This window comes from Macrotis lagotis, chromosome 3 (assembly GCF_037893015.1).
Source record: "Macrotis lagotis isolate mMagLag1 chromosome 3, bilby.v1.9.chrom.fasta, whole genome shotgun sequence".
In the NCBI taxonomy this organism is placed as follows: domain Eukaryota; kingdom Metazoa; phylum Chordata; class Mammalia; order Peramelemorphia; family Peramelidae; genus Macrotis; species Macrotis lagotis.
The window spans coordinates 102554167-102573733 of NC_133660.1; the positions used below are offsets into that span (position 1 = coordinate 102554167).

Consider the following 19567-nt stretch of genomic DNA (forward strand, 5'->3'; position numbering starts at 1 on the left):
ATAAAAATCTATTATTTATCTATACAAATATTAACTATATTCTTTTTTCTTTCTCTCCAGGGTATCTTAATCAAGATGGTCCCTTTGTATCCTGTGAAAATAAGTACTGTGGCTTGGGAAGGCACTGTGTCATTAGTAGAGAGACAGAGCAAGCTGAATGTGCATGCATGGACCACTGCAAGCCTCACTACAAACCTGTGTGTGGGTCAGATGGGGAATTTTATGAAAACCACTGTGAAGTTCATAGAGCTGCCTGCCTGAAAAAACAGAAGGTGACCATAGTTCACAATGAAGATTGCTTCTTCAAAGGTAAGCTCAAGTACAACAATCTCTTGCCTCTTATGGTACTCTCATTATCTCTCGCAAATTCATGATGGTCTTAAAATGGAAATCTAAAAGTGTTTGTATCTATAAGTAGAACTCAAGTCATGTTGGAAATAACATTGATTCTGAACTCAAGTACAAAGGCTAAAATCTCAGCTCTGATCTTGGGGAATCTTGGGACCTAGGGAAAGTCACTTAAACTTTTTTGGCCTTAGTTAATTTCTTCATTTGCAAAATTATGAGGTTGGTCTAGATAGCATCTAGAATCCCTTCCAACACATTTATGAGCTTATAATTCCATTTAAACAAAAGCGTGTCTGCATGAGAATGAGTAGATCACATCAAAGAATAAAAGACCATTCTGTTTTATTAAAACATCTACCAATTAAAAGTGGTGATGAGTATATCTTTTGGGCCTCTATCAAGGATTAAAAAGCATAAAGAAGCTAAAAGAAATTAATACTACAGACTTTCAGAGGAATAGAAGAGGGATAATATTGGACTTGTGGTTTCCTTAATATAATTCTATTTCATTTTAATGGCTCTATGTATGTAGTAGGAAATTTCCTAATAATGAAACTCTCGATCCATGATGGTTCAGAAATTCTCTGCAATTTAGAACCTTGGAAAGACTGTCCTAGGATAATGAGAAAGCTAGCAATTGGCTAGGTTTATACTGCTGATATATGCCAGAGACATGACCAATGTGCTCTTCATTGAAAAGGCCAGCTCTTCACTACACTAGGCTACTAAAACCTATGAATATAATATAATATAGCAACTGATGAATATGAGTATGTGAGTCTTTTTAAAGAATTCTGTCTTGAAATTGCTTGACCACTGTTATAGTCCTGTGTAAGTCGTTTCAGAAAATTTGTCTCACTGGTGGACATGGGTTCATAGAAAGAACAATATGGAAAGTTTGGGGTGGCTTCAATTTGTATTTTAACTCTTAACTGCCCCAATCCAGTCTCCTACTTCTAAATCACACTTTGAACATGCAAATATCATGTACAATGAACATACTAGCTTCTATTCAGTGTTGTTGTTTTTTTCCCAATACTTTGTACCTTGGACTATCTCGCATCGATGAAATGGGTCATGAAATAGTTGCCCAAGGTGCAAACTGGTCCTAATATATCCAATAATACCTACTAGAATGTTCTTCAAAGGAGCAAGGTGATGAGACTTCAATACTTTTATCCTTAAGTGTAAAACAATTTAAAATTTTTATGAAGTTTTATATAATTGGCACTAATTTTCTTTAATTCATTGTCACTAAAAGAAACCAGTGCCAGAAATTGATATTCAGAAATTATCAATAAATCCAATTTTTTCAATTCAGTTCTGCAAAGCCATAGTTGAAGTTATTATTATGTAGGGAAAACATAAGGTTTGCTTAAAGGTCATCATACTATAGGAGACAGGAGATTAACCTTTGATATGGAAGTCTGGCCCATACTGTGGCCATCCCTTAATCTCAAACTGTCCTAAGCAGTTAATACTCAGATACTAAAAGTTACATGGATATTGGAAATCTGCATTGATGCAAGACATTTCCATACTGGAAGTTTCCCACACAGAAGGAAATCACAAATCTCAGTACCAAATGCTTCTCTGTGAAGCCGAATCATCAGTTTGGTTATCATTAAAATGGAAATTATCAGACCAAAAAAGCTTTTGTTCAGTAATTAGAATGATTAGTGAATAGCTTAATTTGACACGCAAACTATTGATTCAGTTCAGCATCTAAGGCTATCTTAGTTTCTATGGGCTTCACATGATTGAAGCCTATGCTTTTACAAGTAGATTGTCATTTTTAATTAAAAGACAGCTATGGAAATGTAAGTTTGGACCCAAGATGATGTGATAAACCTTTTCATCTCAGAGTTCTATATAAAGAAAAATCATAAACATATTATTTTCAAAATAGGCAATTTCAATGAAATGTATTTTTTTCTATATCAGAAAAATTATATTAACTTTTCTAATTGTGAAAGAAATAGTGTTCCATAACCAGCTAATACATAAGTCAATTGCCCTAAAGGAAGTTAAAATATGAGAATAATTTCAGGTCTTTAGTGAATTAAGGTGAAACAAATAAATTTTAAAATTGTTCATGAAAACTCTTGTTTATACAAAGAGCAGAAGTCATTTTAGTTTTAAAGATTATACTCTAATTTAGTGGTGCGAAGAGGATACTGATAGATTTCAGTTCAATTTATTCATCCCTTTTATTAAAATTGTTTTTAAATTCAGTAAGAAACAACTTCCTTCCAGGAAACTAGTTAGAACACCACTTTCCTATTTTTTGCATTTTTAAGGTGTGGAAATTCAATCATTCCTCTGATATTTAAGGATAATGAAAACTATGTAATTGATTTCCATCTTCTCTTCTGTTCACTGTAGATCCTCTGCTTATACTGAAGATTTGTCTGATGACAAACAAATGCATCTGTAATCCTACAGATGTTGAGTGTCATGTAGACAAAGCATTGGAATAGCATAATGTTCTACTTTTCAATCAAATGACTTTGCATAATGTAGAAATTCTCTGAATTGGGGCAGAAACCTAATGTTTAAGGAGAAATGTATCCACCAGAGTTATACTTACTTGATTCCCTTCTTAAAACCATGATTGGGAATGTCTGATTCTAAGATTTAAAAGCAATAGTTTCTCACTTTGAGTTAGTATACTCTTTGGCCCTAAGATATCTTTGAAATTCTTTCTCTTTTTATAAACCACAAAATGTTGATTCTTCACAAAATGGATGATTTCTCAGGGATTTGCAGATCTTAAAAAAGTCTAAAATTTGTTTTCTATTCTTTTAGTCATTATACTCACATACTATTTTTTATTTCACTATAAGGAATAAGGAATGTGATCATTTTATCCAACCACACAATATCTGCCAAACATAAAAAAAAAGAATATCAGGATGGTTATCATTTCCATTTGAATTCCATCAAATTTATGAGGAAGGAAAAATGGGAATGGAAATAAAGAATAAATGATTTTATGCCATAGAACTCATTTTTTTGTTTTTTTTGTTTTTGTTTTTTGGCAAGGCGATGGGTTTTAAGTGACTTGCCCAAGTTATCCAGCTAGGTAATTATCAAGTGTCTGAGGCTGGATTTGAACTCAGGTCCTCTGGACTCCAGGGCTGGTGTTCTATCTACTGTGCCACCTAGCTGCCCCTATGCTATAGAATTTAAAGAAAACCTTCATGGTTTAAATGTCTTCTTAGGGTGCATTCAGGTATTTTCTAGGACTTTACTCAACTGAGCAACCACATGGTACAGTAGATAAAGTGTCCAATTTGGAGTCAGGAAGACCTGGGTTCAAATTGGAATCCAGATGCTTACTAGTTGTGTAACCCTGGGAAAATCATTTAACCCTGTTTGCTTCACTTTCCTCATCTGTAAAATAAACTGGAGAAGGAAATAGTGAATCACTCCAGTATCTTCTCCAAGAACAGCACAAATGGGGTCATGAAGAATCTAACATAATTGAAACAATTTAACAGTAACAAAAAACCTTAGTATACAATATTGAAACATAAATCAAGATGTTCTGAAAGTTGCTGAAGTAATTCATGATTACAAGAAGAGGGAAAAATCCAGAACCAGAGAAGACATATGTACCCCAACTTTACTTAAATCTTAATTCATCAGTCTGATTAATTCTAGAAAAATAATATTCCTGAATAAGTGTAGTTCTCATAGGCAACTAGCTCAGCTTAGCTCTGAAAACTAAGTCTCTGTGTTTTGCAGATTTTAAGGGGATTTGAGTTTTAATACTGTTAGTTGGTGCAGCATATAGAACTCTGTCCTTGGATGCAGAAGAATGAGAGTTCACTTACTAGCTTTGTGACCTTGGACAGGTCACTTACCCTGATTGCCTGACATCCATGGCCATCTCCAATCATCCTGATTCATGTCTGGCCACTGGACCCAGATGACACTAGAAGAGAAAGTGACTTAGCACAGCACCCCTCACTCAAATCCAATTCACTTGACATTATCTCCCTGAAGTCATGATCTTCTTCAAAAATGAAAGACAAACAATATTATTAGTCAGAGATAGTTGCATGACACATTCTTGGGTAATCAAACTCCCTCCATCTTTGATTACTCAGGGCATTACTATATTTAGATGAAATATAGAAGATTACTCCTTTGGAATCAGGGACTAAATCTTATTTATTCATTAGTTGATGTGTTTGTATAAGCTACTGAATGAAAATACTTCACTAGGTGTGACAGTAAATAGGACATTGGGTCTGGGTTCAAATCTTATATCTTTTCTAGTTGAGTGACCCTGAAAAAGTCACTTAAGCTCTGTTTATCTATTTCCTCTTCTATAAAATAAAGAAGATAATAAAACTTACCTGCCAGAGTTAAAGCAGTTGCCACAGGGTCTAGCACATAGTAAGCAATATACAAATATTATTATTATTATTATTATTATTATTATTATTATTATTATTATTATCATTGTAAGTGGAAGGGTAATGAATTTAGTAATTGCATTGTAATTTTGTGTGTGTGTGTGAACTTTTAAAATGATTCCCCCAGAAACGTTTTTTACTAAGCTGAATTTCCATTTTTTGAATTTTCATATGATTAAGCCAAGAAGATTTTGGCCTCATACATTCATATATCTCTATCACCCTATTAATGGTTCCAACACATTATTGTATTAGATGAATCATAAATATAGGAAAATGAGTTTAATGTGAATTTTCTTCAAGGATTAATGATTTTGGAACTCTATCTGAAAGACACGAAATGCACATCATCATAAAAAGTTTCTAATATGCCACTATTCATGCTTCTTTTATTAGGAAATAACAGAATAAGACAGAGGACAGAATATGGTAACATCTGTGCTTGTTGGCACCATGTACTCAGAGATGGTGCTTAGCATAATATAAGGCATCCAATTTCTATATAATGCTTAGCCATTCATTTTTTTCCGATAAGACAGATTTGCCCCTAGAGTCATTTTCTCTTAAGGACTGTCTAAACCACTGCCAGCCATGTCCTCAGTTCTAATGAGTACAATTTCTTTTCTTCCTGACACAGGGTCACTCTGTCATACAAAACATAATTTACTTACTCAGAGTTGAGATATAAACTGTAGTAAGAAATTGAACATATAAGCACTGCCAAAATGAATAGAGAATTAAACCTTTTATGAGAAAGTCAATTGAATGGAAATCCTCTTGTCATTTACTGAGTAGAGAATAAAACTCTCATAAAAGCAAATGTTCTGTGTGTTTAAATGCACATCACAAACAATAACAACTTGGGAAATATGATTGTTAAAACAATGCATGTGTCATCTGAAAGAAATCTGGCTTCATCTGCTCTGTCTCATCTAGGAAGAACTCTTAAGAATATTGCATAGTGCTTAATAATATGCTTGCTTGTTTTAAGTTCTTGTAGCTAAAATTCCTAAAACTCATTTAAAAACTTGGGTCAAAAGACCCTTGGTAATACTTTTAATATCTGGGTAAATGTCAATGATAGCTAGAAAATGGGTTTTATTTTGAGAGTGTTTTTTCTGGTTGATCCTTATTCATAACTAAGCAATACTTTCAAAATTAGAGGGGGGAGGGAAAAGTTCACTCTTTTCTTTCCAATCAATTTTGGCTATTATCAGACTCAACTGTACTTATAACTGTTGGATGTGCAGAAAAATCAAATAGGGGTTGCAGTTCTGGGAAACAGACAATACTCCCACCTAATCCAGACCATTATTCATTACCCTTGACTTTATTTAGTAACCCAAAGAATGAGGCCTATGCATGTTTGAATCCTGACTTCCAGCGGTTTTATTTTGTGAAATCATATGAAGTCATATGAAATAAGTGAATATTTTTACTAGAATTTATGACTCATGAATACTTCAACATTTGTAGGGATCTATGTTATCTATGATCCTCTCCAGTAATGCCATATGGAGCTCATTTATACTTCTCTTCTGTAATTTTTCCTCTGTGTATGTCTGTATCTGTATTTTCCAAAACATTCTACAAAAGATTCCCATGAAACATGTGGGGTATTCCTCTTGATTTGTTTACTATATCTGTATACTAATAGAGAATAATGGGTCGCTATAAGTTATATCTCACTCCAGTAATAAGCCCATCCTTATCCCATTTTTCTACCTTATTCTATTTTATCTTATAGGAACTAATCAAACAACAACAAATATTTATTAAGCACCTACTTTGGAAATCTCTTCTGCAATGCACCATTTAAAGACAAAGGCTATATTTCTCTTGCCTCAATAAGCTTAGAATCTAGGAGATGAAAAACAACCAATAACTATAACTGTCCTATACTTTTTACATGATAATTGCATTCAAAAGTTATGAAACTGAGTTATATGCCATCTGAGAACAAAAATTCTTAACAGCTGAAGAAATTAGGTAAGGTTCTCCAGAGAGAACCTTAAAATAGGAAGATTAGATAGGAAATAAAATTTATTTACCATAACTTGATCTTGAAGAATTTGTGCTGATATTCTCAGTTTTCATAAAATATTTCTTAAAAGAATTACAAAGAAATCACAAGTTTAGAGCCATTGTTTTACTTCCTTACCTCCATTTTAAATTGGTACATTATTTTTTCCATTTTCTTTTTTTATTTTTATTTTTATTGAATTTTACACTTTTCCCCTGATCTTGCTTCTCTCCCCCTCAGTCTGATAGTCTTTACATTGTTTCCATGCTATACATTAATAAAAATTGAATGTGTTGAGAAAAAAAAAACATATCCTAAACGAAAAAATAAAATATAAGTGATAGGAAAATTATGCAATAACTTTCTTTTTAGTTTTTTTTCTCACAAGGCAAATGGGGTTAAGTGGCTTGCCCAAGGCCACACAGCTAGGTAATTACTTATTAGGTGTCTGAGGCCAGATTTGAACTCAGGGACTCCTGACTCCAGGGCTGGTGCTCTATCCACTATGCCACCTACCTGCCCCAAAGATAACTTTTTTTTAAAATTAAAGGTAATAGTCTGGTCTTTGTCTAAATTCCACAATTCGTTCTTTGGATACAGATGGTATTCTGTATCACAAATACCCTAAAATTGCCCCTGATTGTTGAACTGATGAGCAAATCCATTAAGATTGATCATCAACCCCATGTTACTGTTAGGGTGTACAATGTTCTTCTGGTTCTGCTCATCTTGCTCAACATCAGTTCATGTGAATCCTTCCAGGCTTCTCTGAATTCTCATCCCTCCTGGTTTCTAATAGAACAATAGTTCATATACCACATAACAATAGAACATATACCACATAAATTGGTATGCTATTTACATATCTCCATAGTGTTTTCGGAGTTTGATGATAATGTCTAAGTAAATTCTTTATTTCCCATTTATATACTGCATCTGGTCTTGGTGCTTTGAATCCTTTGATTCTGTCACTTACCTTGGATATTAAAAAAAATAATCATTTTTTAAGTTGAATGTTACAGTCTGAATATTATTGTGCTTATAGAAGAGAAAAAAAAAACTAAGAGTTGAATAATACTAACCTCTCTCTTATCTGCTATAATTATTCCATTTACTCTCCAAACCACTTCTCTCCCTTCTTTCATATTCTTTTTCTCTTTCAAATAGCTAAGAAACTTTTGCATTCATTGAAATCTACATCTTACTCTCAGCATCAATATCACTGATATTCTCATAGCAATAATCTGCAATAATTAGAAAACTTTCTATTTAAATAGTTTAATCCATCTCAAGATAATTTCAAGTGAAAAATATTTGCATTTAGATCTAGAAAAGATCCTTATATTATTTATTTTATAGATGAGGAAACCAAGGTTCACTTATTTTCTCATTAGTTTCTTACAAATACTCTCAGAACTAAGTCAAACAGTTAGTTTATTTGATAAATGAAGAAACAGTCCATAAAGATTTATTTTGTGTAAAGTCATACAGAAAATGACAGAATTGGGATTCCTACTTTACTAATATCTTAATTCTTGCCAGAAATAAAGATATATGATAATTCTTTGATAATTTTCAATGGTCTTCCCTGTAAGTTAATTCCCCTTGACAATGTTTTTGACTTACTGACATTTTACACTTAATGTCATTTTTCCCTTTAGATATTTTGAGCACTACATAGAAATATCTTTTCCCAAACCTTAGTTCTTTTTATCAACATAAATTCAGTCTTCACCATATGGAGGAAGGCATATGACCAGAACTCCCACATTTCAACTTTAACATAATTATATCTTATGGTTAAATATGACAATATTAAAATAGGTTATTCAAAAATTTATGTATATCAAAACCATCTTAAGTTCACTAAAACCTTGTGACTTAGGGACTTTCAATATAGGATTGTTGTCCCTATTTCTGAGATATGGAAATTGAGGATTGGAACAGCTAAGTGAGTTTACTACAACCATACAATGAGTGGGAGAGGCATAATTCCTACCCATATAATAATAATAAATTTAGTGTGCTTTCTAGGACAGTAAAAACTATATCAAGCTAATCATGTTGATCCAAAATATTCAAGTCAAATCTGGATGAAAAATGATTTTGGAAGATAGCTGATGATACTTAAATGACATAATGTGATTTGGTAGAGGTTTTATTATTCTTTAGAGTTGTTTTGACAATTGGAATCTATAATATGTAGACTCCCACAGACTAGCTGATTCAGATTTTTTTTTTCTTTTAAGTACATTTTTCTCTTTGTGTTGGGATTTTATCTCAATCTCCCTTTTCTTTAAAAGGAATATCGCCCTTTGGATTAAATGTCTTAATATCATCATTTCTCATACACAGGGGAATTGAAATTGAGTGGATTATTATGTTTTATATACTTTTGTTTTCCATTTGGGATATTTAGATATTGTCTTTGAGTTTTAAATATTTAGGCTGTCTTTCCTTGTATTATAAATCTAACGATGTAGCTTTTTCTGAGTTTCAAATGCAAAGTGATTGTACTTAATTTCAGAGTTGCTAAGGATGTTGGAATCTCTCATTAGTTATATTTTGTAGAATTCATACAGCATTGGATGTGACAGAAAAACAAAAAGACTTTATTAGATAAAACAATTGTCATTTTACTTTAAGTTAGGCTCTTCAAATATTGTAAAGCTTATTACCTCTTACTAAATGCTCTTGCTTTCTCTTTTATTTCCTCCTCATATTTCCTCATGCCAAATATGACATTTTCAAAGTCTCTTTATCTTACTGAAGACTGAGAATTTAGAAAATTTTCTATGTGCATCAATTTTCAGTACACTTGTGTTTCTCCATTAGTTATTTCGAAACTATGTGATACCATGTGACTGCCTTTTGTAATCAATTTTCATCCAATTAATAAACACTTTTGGTTTATTTAGTTGGTAATTGGATGTTCCCAGAAAAAAAATGAAGTGAATGATATCTCTGTCTATTTATTTATTTATTGCTATTTATTCTGGACTTGTAAGGGGGGGAACCATTAATATGGAAATTCCCTCTCCTGATCTATATAATTCTCTGTAAGTCTTGTAATTTAGTCTTATAGTTAACTGATGATATTAAGTAAATAGGTGAATTTTTCAAGTTCATGGAGCATTTTTCTGAGGCAAGACCTAGTATGACAAATAAAGAATTGTAAAGTAGTTTAAAATTTGTTTAGTCCACCCTTCTCATTATACACATGAAAAAACCAAGGTCTGAAAAAGGTAAAGTGTCTTATTTATAGACAGGGTCAGCAGCCAGCCATACTTGAACCTGACTCTTTTCCCTTAAGTCATTTATCAACACTGCAACATTGCCTTTTATTGAGATTATATTAGCCTACATAGTCATTTTGCATTTTTATTTGTTCAAATCAAATAGTGTTTTTGGAAAACCTTTCAAGGTTTATTAATGACACACAAATTCCTAAAAATAAATAGGATGAGTGCAAAGTGTGCTCACTGCATGTTATCTTCCAGATAACTATGCCAATGTATTGTTGCAAACTAAAACTCTAACAAATAATATATTTTGGATTGTTTCCCTAAAACTATTAATATAGTGTAGTGTTTATATTAAATGAATCTAGGCAATGTTCCTCTTTTTATCTATATTTTAAGTGCTTCAATGCATCTATTATTTCATTGATAAAGGTATTCTTTATACCTATTTAAATTAAAGATGTTTTCAATAGTATGTTGTTCACTTAGGGATGAATTCTGCTATTTTAAGTTAAGATACACATTAAATTAAGACAAAAAGAAGATTCTCAACTGGAATACAGAAATATTGAAGTGCATTTTTGGTACACCCAATATTTAATTATTTTCTGAAAGCTCATTCACATGATTAAAATATTTATTAGATTGATAAGTAATATTTGTCTATAGAGTACAAGTATTTATCTCTAGATGGTACATATTGGGAAGTGCATAACTATTTATGACCTCTATCAAGGGAGCAGACATTTTTGACCACGTATCAAATTATTTTTGTTCAATCTCTTTATGACTTCCTGAGAGTTAGTAGAGTATCCTGGATAGGGGACAGTGATGAAGTCAGAAAGCCCCCAACTTTTTTTTTTTTTAGCAAATACTGCATTTCCCTGTAAATAAGACTGGGTATTATATTAATTTTTGCTTCAAAAGATGCATTAGGGCTTATTAGCAAAGGATGTCTTTTTATGTATAACAATCTACAATCTGAAATTTTTTCATTTATTCATGTGCAAAATTTACAATTATTCTAATATTGTCATGTCATCTTCTGAAACATAGTCATAACTCTCCAAACCCCAAATTCCTACCTGAATTCCTTGAGACTCCAGCACCTATAGAACCATCCTGTCAACAGAGCTGTCAGTGAATTTATCCCCATGAATTCTTCACCCAAGTCATAACTTCTTCACAAAGTTTCCATGCTGATTTCCTTCCATTCTATTTTCAATGTATTCATTGATTTCCATGTACAAATGATCCTTGAATGGCTTGTTTATTACCAAGAGTCTGGAGATAGGCAGTCTTTCCTCTGGGAATCATTATTTGATCTTTTCCTCTCTTCACATTTATTTAGTATCATGAGTGCTGGCTGAATCCAAGACTAACAGACCTCTCTGGTCACCTTGCAAAACAAGTGACTGCATTAAATTGACCCACTACCTTATAACTGTTTGTGTGCAGCAGGCTTTTTTCAGTTTCAGGGACATAAATGCCTGAAACATGTAAATTCTTATCTCTCTTGCTGTTAGTGATGATTAGAGGTGGGGCTTTCTTTCCATCCAAACATTATCAAGCGCATACATTATTCATGCATTGTGTCCATACTCCTGATTGGTCATTTGACAATAAGTTTTGATTTCATCTGCTTATATAGGCATTTATATTATCACTTATTTTATGTAGTATTGTCAGTAATATTGATTATATTTAATTATACATTTATATTATTATTTTATAATTATGTCCAGAGTATGTACAATGGAAGCACTAAATGGATACATCTAATTGACAATCTTAATTGGGGCTTATTTTTGGAGTAGGGCTTATATTATCAGCATTCTGAAAAATCATGCTAGGGCCTATTTTTGGAGAAATATGGTAAGGTGTGGCCAAACCCAAATTAATCTCTCTTGGTGTCCCAAGAAACTCTATAAGACTATATATAAACTTCTTAAATTTTGATATGATGCAGATGATTTGCCAGTCTGCATTGATGAAGGCCATTCCCATAGTAGGTTTCCCAAGAAAGTACTGGCCCTTCATATATCTGTATGTATAAAGCCTATGGAAATAGAGATGGTTTTGTTTTAAATTCTAACTCCAATTTTCTTGGACTTAGCTTGACAATGAGTTTTCACACTTATTGACAGATATAAATAGAATTGAAAAATTCATCGTTAGTCTATTTTTCATTTGAACTATTCCTCCTATTTGAGAGGAAAGGACAATACCCCCTGTGACAATTGTAGATTGAAAATGTGCTCCTCTGTCCTCTCCATTAGGTTGAGGTGGATTCAAAACCATACTGTCTATTTTAACTGAGTTAGTGCAAAGGACTCTCTGGCACCTATGATTTCATTAATATGGATATTCTCTCCTAAATTAGCCATGCTAATTTGTTTTTTATTGTTTTTCACTTGCAAGTTAGATACAGAAGATCCATTTAACATGTTAGTGTCCCACCCCTTCACTTTCTCTTTATCCTTGGAATTAAGGACCATGTCCAATTGTCCTGATCCATATCTGGCCACTGGACCTAGATGGCTCTGAGGAGAAAGTGAATCTGGTAATTTAGCATAGCACCCTCTCAGTCAAGTCTAATTAATGTGCTTATCATGACATCACCTTCCTGATGTCGTGGTCTTCTTTGAAAATGAAAGACAAACACTGTGAAAAGTCAAATTAATTTGTATACAATATTATTAATGTATTTAGTATTATTAAATTCATCCAATATTCTACTTTTCTTTTTGCAGCAAGAACACATACATATATAATTACATATATAAATATATTTATGCATGCACATATATTCAGTATACAAATATGTACATTTATGTGTGTATATCCCTATAGAATAGCTGCCATATACATGTATGTATATATATATATATATTATACACATATATCTATACAAATGTGTATATATTATACATATAATATGTACATATGTGTTCATGCTGAATTATAGGGATGAAAATCTTGTAAGTGATTTATAGGAGGACATCAATAAGACTTTTAATGGAAGAGAATGATTGGTTGCAATTTTCAAAAATGAAAGGAGTACTAATGCTGTTGGGAACATGAAGCCATCAAAGTTTTATTTGAAAGACCAAACTATACAAAATGTGAATTTCAAGGGAATTTTTTAGACAGGATTTTTACAAAGATTTTTATAGTAACTCAAAAGAGTTACAGTTACTCCTAAGAAAGTACATATTTAAAGATTGTGTTTATTCATTTTATAAAAAATATGCAAAATAAATATTAACATATTCTTTGAACTCAATATCATGAAGCTTCTCTTCCTTTGTTTTTTGTATATGACTAATATTCTGATATCCAATGGTAATATAATTTGGACTAACTCATGCAAAAACAGGTGTTATCAGAAATGACTTCATTTTTCCAAAATAAGATTTCTTTTTATTCAAACATCAGGGGAAAAGTAACTAAAAACAATTTATTAACATGTATGAACATTTTAGTAATTCTAACTTAAAGTATAAGTACTGCATCTGCTTGATTAACTTTATAATACTCAAAACACCTACACCTTCATGTCAAATAAGTTTTAGTATAAAATTACTTTTTTAGGTAATATTCTTAGAATATTTATCATAGAATAAATAATTATGCAGATGTTTATACATTCACAGTATTTAGACCTCTGATTTTATTTGTATAGGAAACTTCTAAATGAGGAATGGAGATGAGTACATTCCTATTAAGGTATAATCTTAGAAGATTGCCTAGGTTTCTAAAAGTTTATTTGACTTAGCTAAGGTCTCATAAATCTGCTTTCAAAAATCATTTTTCTGTTACACTATGCTGCCTCTTGATCATATGTATATGTGAATCAACATGGCCCAATAAAAACGTTAGGAGAAGGAGAGAATGCATGCAAAGAAGTATGATAGAACTCAAATACAAATAGGGCATAAGAGAAATTAAGACAAAGTCCTCTAAGCAAAATTAAAGGGAAGGGGAATAATAATAATAATAATAATAATAATAATAATAATAATAATAATAATAGACATTTACATGGTTTTTTCCAAAGTTTTCAAAACATTTTTATACATTTTGCTATTTGATTTTCAAAGCAACCTCTTATAAATGATATCCTTATCATCACCATCTTTTACAGATGAGGAAACTGAACTACATATAATTTAAGTGATTTGCTCAGGATCATACCAACTGTGAATTTTTAGAACCAGATATGAACCCAGATATTCCTTACTGATGGTCATGTCTCTTTGTCATGCTGCCCACATTTTCTGATTATATTTTTGGTTCCTGATATCAGAGAAGGCTTCATGATGAAGTTACTCTTAGACTGGTCCACAAAATAAGAGGGTTTGGTCAAGTAGGAATGTGGAGACAATGCATTCCAGGGGTGTTAGAAGGTAAGAGTGACCTTCATAAATACAAAGAGATAGAAGACTTTTAGATAAGATGAGAAGTGGTGTGGGATATGGAATGGTAGGTTGGTGTCAAGAACCTTAAATATCAGACTAGGGAGTCTGTATTTTTTCTATAGGTAATAGTAAGTCAATTAAAATGATGGAGCTATAAAAAAGAGGAGAGGATTGAATTTAAGAAATATAACAGAAATGGAATTAATAATTTTGCAACCAGCTGGATATTTTGAGGATATGAGAGAGGGAAACTTCAATGGAGCCTCTGAGGTTTTATTCCTGCATGACTGGAAAAATGGTGGTGACAACAGATAGGGTCTTTTATCTGGAGATGTATGTTGACTTGCAAAGATAATGAGTTTTAGGATAAATATTCTTTCCCACCATTCTATCAGTCCAAAGCACTTTGTTGATTTTACAAAGAAGAGATAATTACTTATTTGTCCCCTGGTATATGTACTTCAAATTTCTTTTGGGATATTTCCAGGAATTTTAATGTCACCTTAGGACAGTGGAGGAGGGTGAGAATTTTTAGATCAACTGTTATAGAAAATATCTTTGATCCTGGGCCTACACTTTACTGTCTATGTGACCTTGTGCAAATCATTTACCATCTTTACACCTTAGATTCCTCATCTATAAAATGATGGAATTAGACTAGATTAGCTCTAATGTCCTTTTCAGCTCTTAATTCTTTGTTCCTTTGATTCTAAAGTACATACAACAATTGAAGTTGGAAAAGTTCCAAATTGACTAACAACAGTTGCTTAACCTCTGTGTGTGAAGGATAGATATAATTCATTGAATCTTAAGGATCTTGTGATCATTTGCAGATACTTAAATTAATTAAATGGGAAAGTCCCTCAAAAACCTCTTAGTGATTAGAAGAACCTGTGTCTTCTTAAAGGTAGATAGCATTGTTATTTTATTTGCCATATGATATCTGTGGTTTAAATTCAATTTGCTTCTACAAACATTTATTAATCACCCCTTTTTTAAGATGCTCTAATGTGCTCTGAGGATACAAGAATTGCACTATCATTACTTTCAAAGAGCTTAAATTCTTGGAGGAGGTATATAGCTGCCTCATCATATTAATGAATAAATACAAAATGCTTACAAGGAATACACAAAGTACATTTGGACTTTGGGGAAACATATACAATGGGGAGGAGCTTCTTGGATGAAGTGGCACCTGAACTTAGCATTGAAGGGAGTTAGAGATTCTAAGAAGCATGGGTTAGTAGGGGATGTACAGAAGTCTAAAGGCAGAAGATCGAAAGTATTATCTGAAGAAGATCATTTAGAACTATTTGACTATAAGATATATTTTGGGATTAATATAATTCCAGAGGCACAGAAAACCAAAAACTGGATATATAACTTCTTATGAAACCTAAAATAGAACTCTATATAAAAATGATTAATATTACATATTTATGCAATTAAACCATAAGGAAACATCATTTGAATTATGATTCAAAATAATATAATACCAGAATATATTAAGTACATTGCTCAGGTTCTAATAACTTAAATATTTTAATGTTGTAACACTTTGTGATTCCTTGGATGTCATTATTCCATAAACCAATACAGATTGAATGCCCTCTACATTTTAATAGAAGACCTTCTTGGATTGCTTTATTTAAAACATTAATCATTCTGCATCTATCTTAGTAAGACAGCTCAGAAATTAGCCAAGCAAGTCTTTGGAAAAGGGTATACAGGATCTATTACCATGTCATACTCAAAACCTTCTTTTAACCTGGTAGGCACTTCCAGACCAGTTCTAGAGAGCTGTCGGGGCATTGTTGGGCTTGTTCTTCATTGACCTTGCCTTAGGAAGCCAAGGGTCACCTCTGCCACCCTGAAACAGGAACAGGACTTGAGAGTAACACTTTTAATAACTGCTTGGTTTAAACTTGGCTTTCTCCATCATTTCATGAAAACCTTTGGCTCCCTATGGTCCCAGGCCACTCCTTTTATAGCTTTGGCACTGAAAAGCTTTCTATTCATCTTTTTTTGTTGCCATTTCCATGTCAAAACTCATCATCTCAACAGGGTTAAAGTGTCTCTTGAAATTGCTTTTATGAGTATCTTCTGGCCTTTAAAGAACAAACAAAATTCCCTTTGTCCTCCTGCCTTTGTGGTCCTTTGAATTTTATTAGATAGAAGCAGGTCTTTCAGTGCCTTGATAGAAGTAAGTTGGAAATTTGGGAGTTTCTATAGCTTAAATTATCACAATAGATTACTCAGTATGATTAAAACTCATCTTATTGTATCTAGATAGTCTTTGTTTTGCAAAGGCAAATACTGAGTTAGAACCTTTCTTTCTGTGATGAGGTAACTAGGTGGAATCTAAGTCCTTCATTTCTTTTTGTATTTCCTTTTGGGATGTATCTTATCCTTAGAGATCTGAATGAGACTGCCTCAAAGACTCATTAGCTATATGAGACTGGGCAAATCATTTTACTTCTTAGTCCTGGAATATTTGGGAAACTATCCCCAAAGGAACTTCAAATACATATATACTAGATGAAACACAAGTGATCACACGCTGTCTAGGTGAATCAACAAAGTGCTATGGATTAAGAAGACAGGGAGAAGGAAAGATAATAACTGCACCTATCTCCAAGGTAAGGTAAATCAGATAACATTAGTGAAGTACTTGGTAAACTTCAAAATACTATTATAAAAAATAGTTATTTTCATTCTTGCAATAGTTAAAAGAATTTTGTCAGCTTAGCTCTCTTTTAACTATTCCTTAAGATAAAAAAAATCAAGGCACATTTTAAAAATTTTAAACAAAATATATTTTGGACATAATATCCCCAATATTTTAAGAATCTGTTATTTCATTGGTATTTGATACTCCCTCCAATTTTCCTATTATACTTAAAGATTATAATTTCCGGCAAGAAGGGAGCTCTATTACTATTTTCAGATGGGGAAACTGAGACTCATGGAAGGGAAATTACTGACCCAAAATCATATAGGCAGTAAGACTCAGAGACAGTATGCAAATACAAATATCTCTGGAATTCAAATCCATTTTTATTGCCTTTGATCCATATATGTTGCTTGGTTGCAGAGTTCAGTAAAAAATAATGAAGCTTGTCAATTTTATCTCTTTGCAACCTTTTAAAGTTTGAATCTTCTTTGAATTTTACTTATTGGGGTTTTAAAAAATGACTATACAGCTTATTTCTTAATTCCTATCACAATAAAATATATGAAGCAGAGTTAAGAAGAAATGCCTTAAGAAAACCTTTATGCAACCATATTTAACCATATTGGTAATGAAACAAATGAGAGAAAAACATGGGATGGCTCAAAGTCCAAATAGTTCATTTCCTTTTGTATTTCCTTTTCGGATGTATTTTTGTTGATTTTCTTCCTTCTTTCTCTCTTTTTTGTTTGTTTTTTTCTTTATTTCTAGTGTGGATTCATGAGCCCTTCAATATAGGTACATTTCAATGTGGAAACCCTCTACAGCAATGTTTGATACCTAATTGTAATTTATGATCTTACAGAATTATTCATGTAACTTAGAGACTAGGTTACTTATGACCGACAGAGATAAGATTTAAATGAAGGTTATTTTTGATTTCAAGACTGGCCTTCTACTCACTAGGTAGTATTACCTGTAGCAGACAATTAATAAATATTTATTGAATTAATAGTTCTGTATAATCTTCTTCACGTCTATCAGATTTTCAAGGACAACAAAAGAGTAAAATGACAAATATTGGATGGGTTATGAATTGTTCAAGACATTCTAGAATGCAACTTATAATGATGCCTCTTTCAGTACAATAATATCTATGCCCTTTGATAGAGCATACCACTGCCAGACCTATACCCCCCCCAAAGAAATCAAATAAAGAAGAAAACTTCATATTTATTATGTTCTCTCATGATTGCTGCAATTTGGAAGCTAATGACCAATATTCCCACTGGAATATGACTAAAAGTATTGTATATGAATGTAATGAAATATTATTCCATAAGAAATGATGAAATGGACAATTTTAGATGAAACTGGGAAGAACTTTTTTTACCTAATACAAAACAAAGTAAGCAGAAGTAGCAAAACACTTTTAAAGTTATTATTATGACATTATGAATAAAATAGTTTTAAAGACAATATTCTAATCAAAGCGATGATTAATTTTGCATTCTAAAAAATTCAGATGTAATAAAAACTGCACAATCACTTTCAGCAGACATTTTGTGCTTCATAGTGGCTTCTTAAAATGGTTTACGTGACAGTAAGAAGAAGACAAACCACTTTGGTACTTTTTCTCTCTTAGTATTGTGAATCAAGGCACTTTAAATCCCTATTTAGTGAAGTGGAAATGTAGATATAAATGTGCCCAGTAATTAGGGCTGTATAGTAGTCCTTGATTTGCTTGGAAGTTTCAAAGTTTGGAATTTTGGGCTTTGTCATTCCACAGGGGTCCTTGCTTTCATTGTCATCATCATCATCAAAAATGTCATTGATCTTTATGCCTTTGACTCTTAAAATTTTCTTAAAAGATGAGGAACAACAGGAAAATATATATTCTGAATAGTGGGGTTTATTCATTTTAAATGATATGACATGGAAAACTTAGCATTTCACTATCTTCATTTGGAAATATAGAATTGATTCATCCTAAGTAGTATATTGGTGTAGTTAAGTGGTGCAGTTAATAGAGTGCCAGGCCTGGAGTCAGGAAAATTTATTCCTAAATTCAAATCTGTTCTCAGATACTTAGTAAGTGTGAGACCCTTGGCGATTCATTTACCCCATTTCTCTCATTTTACTCATTTATAAACTGGAGAAGAAATGGTAAACCACACCAGTTCTTTGTCAAGATAATTCCAAATGGGTTCAAGAAGAGTAGACATGACTGAACAACAAAACAAAAGCTGAAAAAAATAGTCTATGATATTGGAATACCAGTGGTGGTTCACTTTGTGCAGCTATTTCCACTCTTTCATACCCAGTGATCAATATGATGTGCTTGCAGCAGAGTAGCATGGTGAGTAGAATGGAAATCTTGGTATTAGGAAGGTCTGAGATCAAATCCTTCTTCAGATATTTACAATTGATGTAAA

At 32.2% G+C, this 19567-nt stretch overlaps 1 protein-coding gene across 1 annotated transcript in view; it reads left to right on the forward strand.

Annotated features, from left to right (window-relative positions):
- FSTL5 (follistatin like 5) overlaps positions 1-19567 on the forward strand; it is a 1020077-nt gene that overhangs the window by 308119 nt on the left and 692391 nt on the right. The window contains exon 4 of the mRNA XM_074227423.1: positions 61-309. Within this exon, the coding sequence (XP_074083524.1) occupies positions 61-309 (249 nt within the window). The remainder of the gene's footprint in view (positions 1-60; positions 310-19567) is intronic.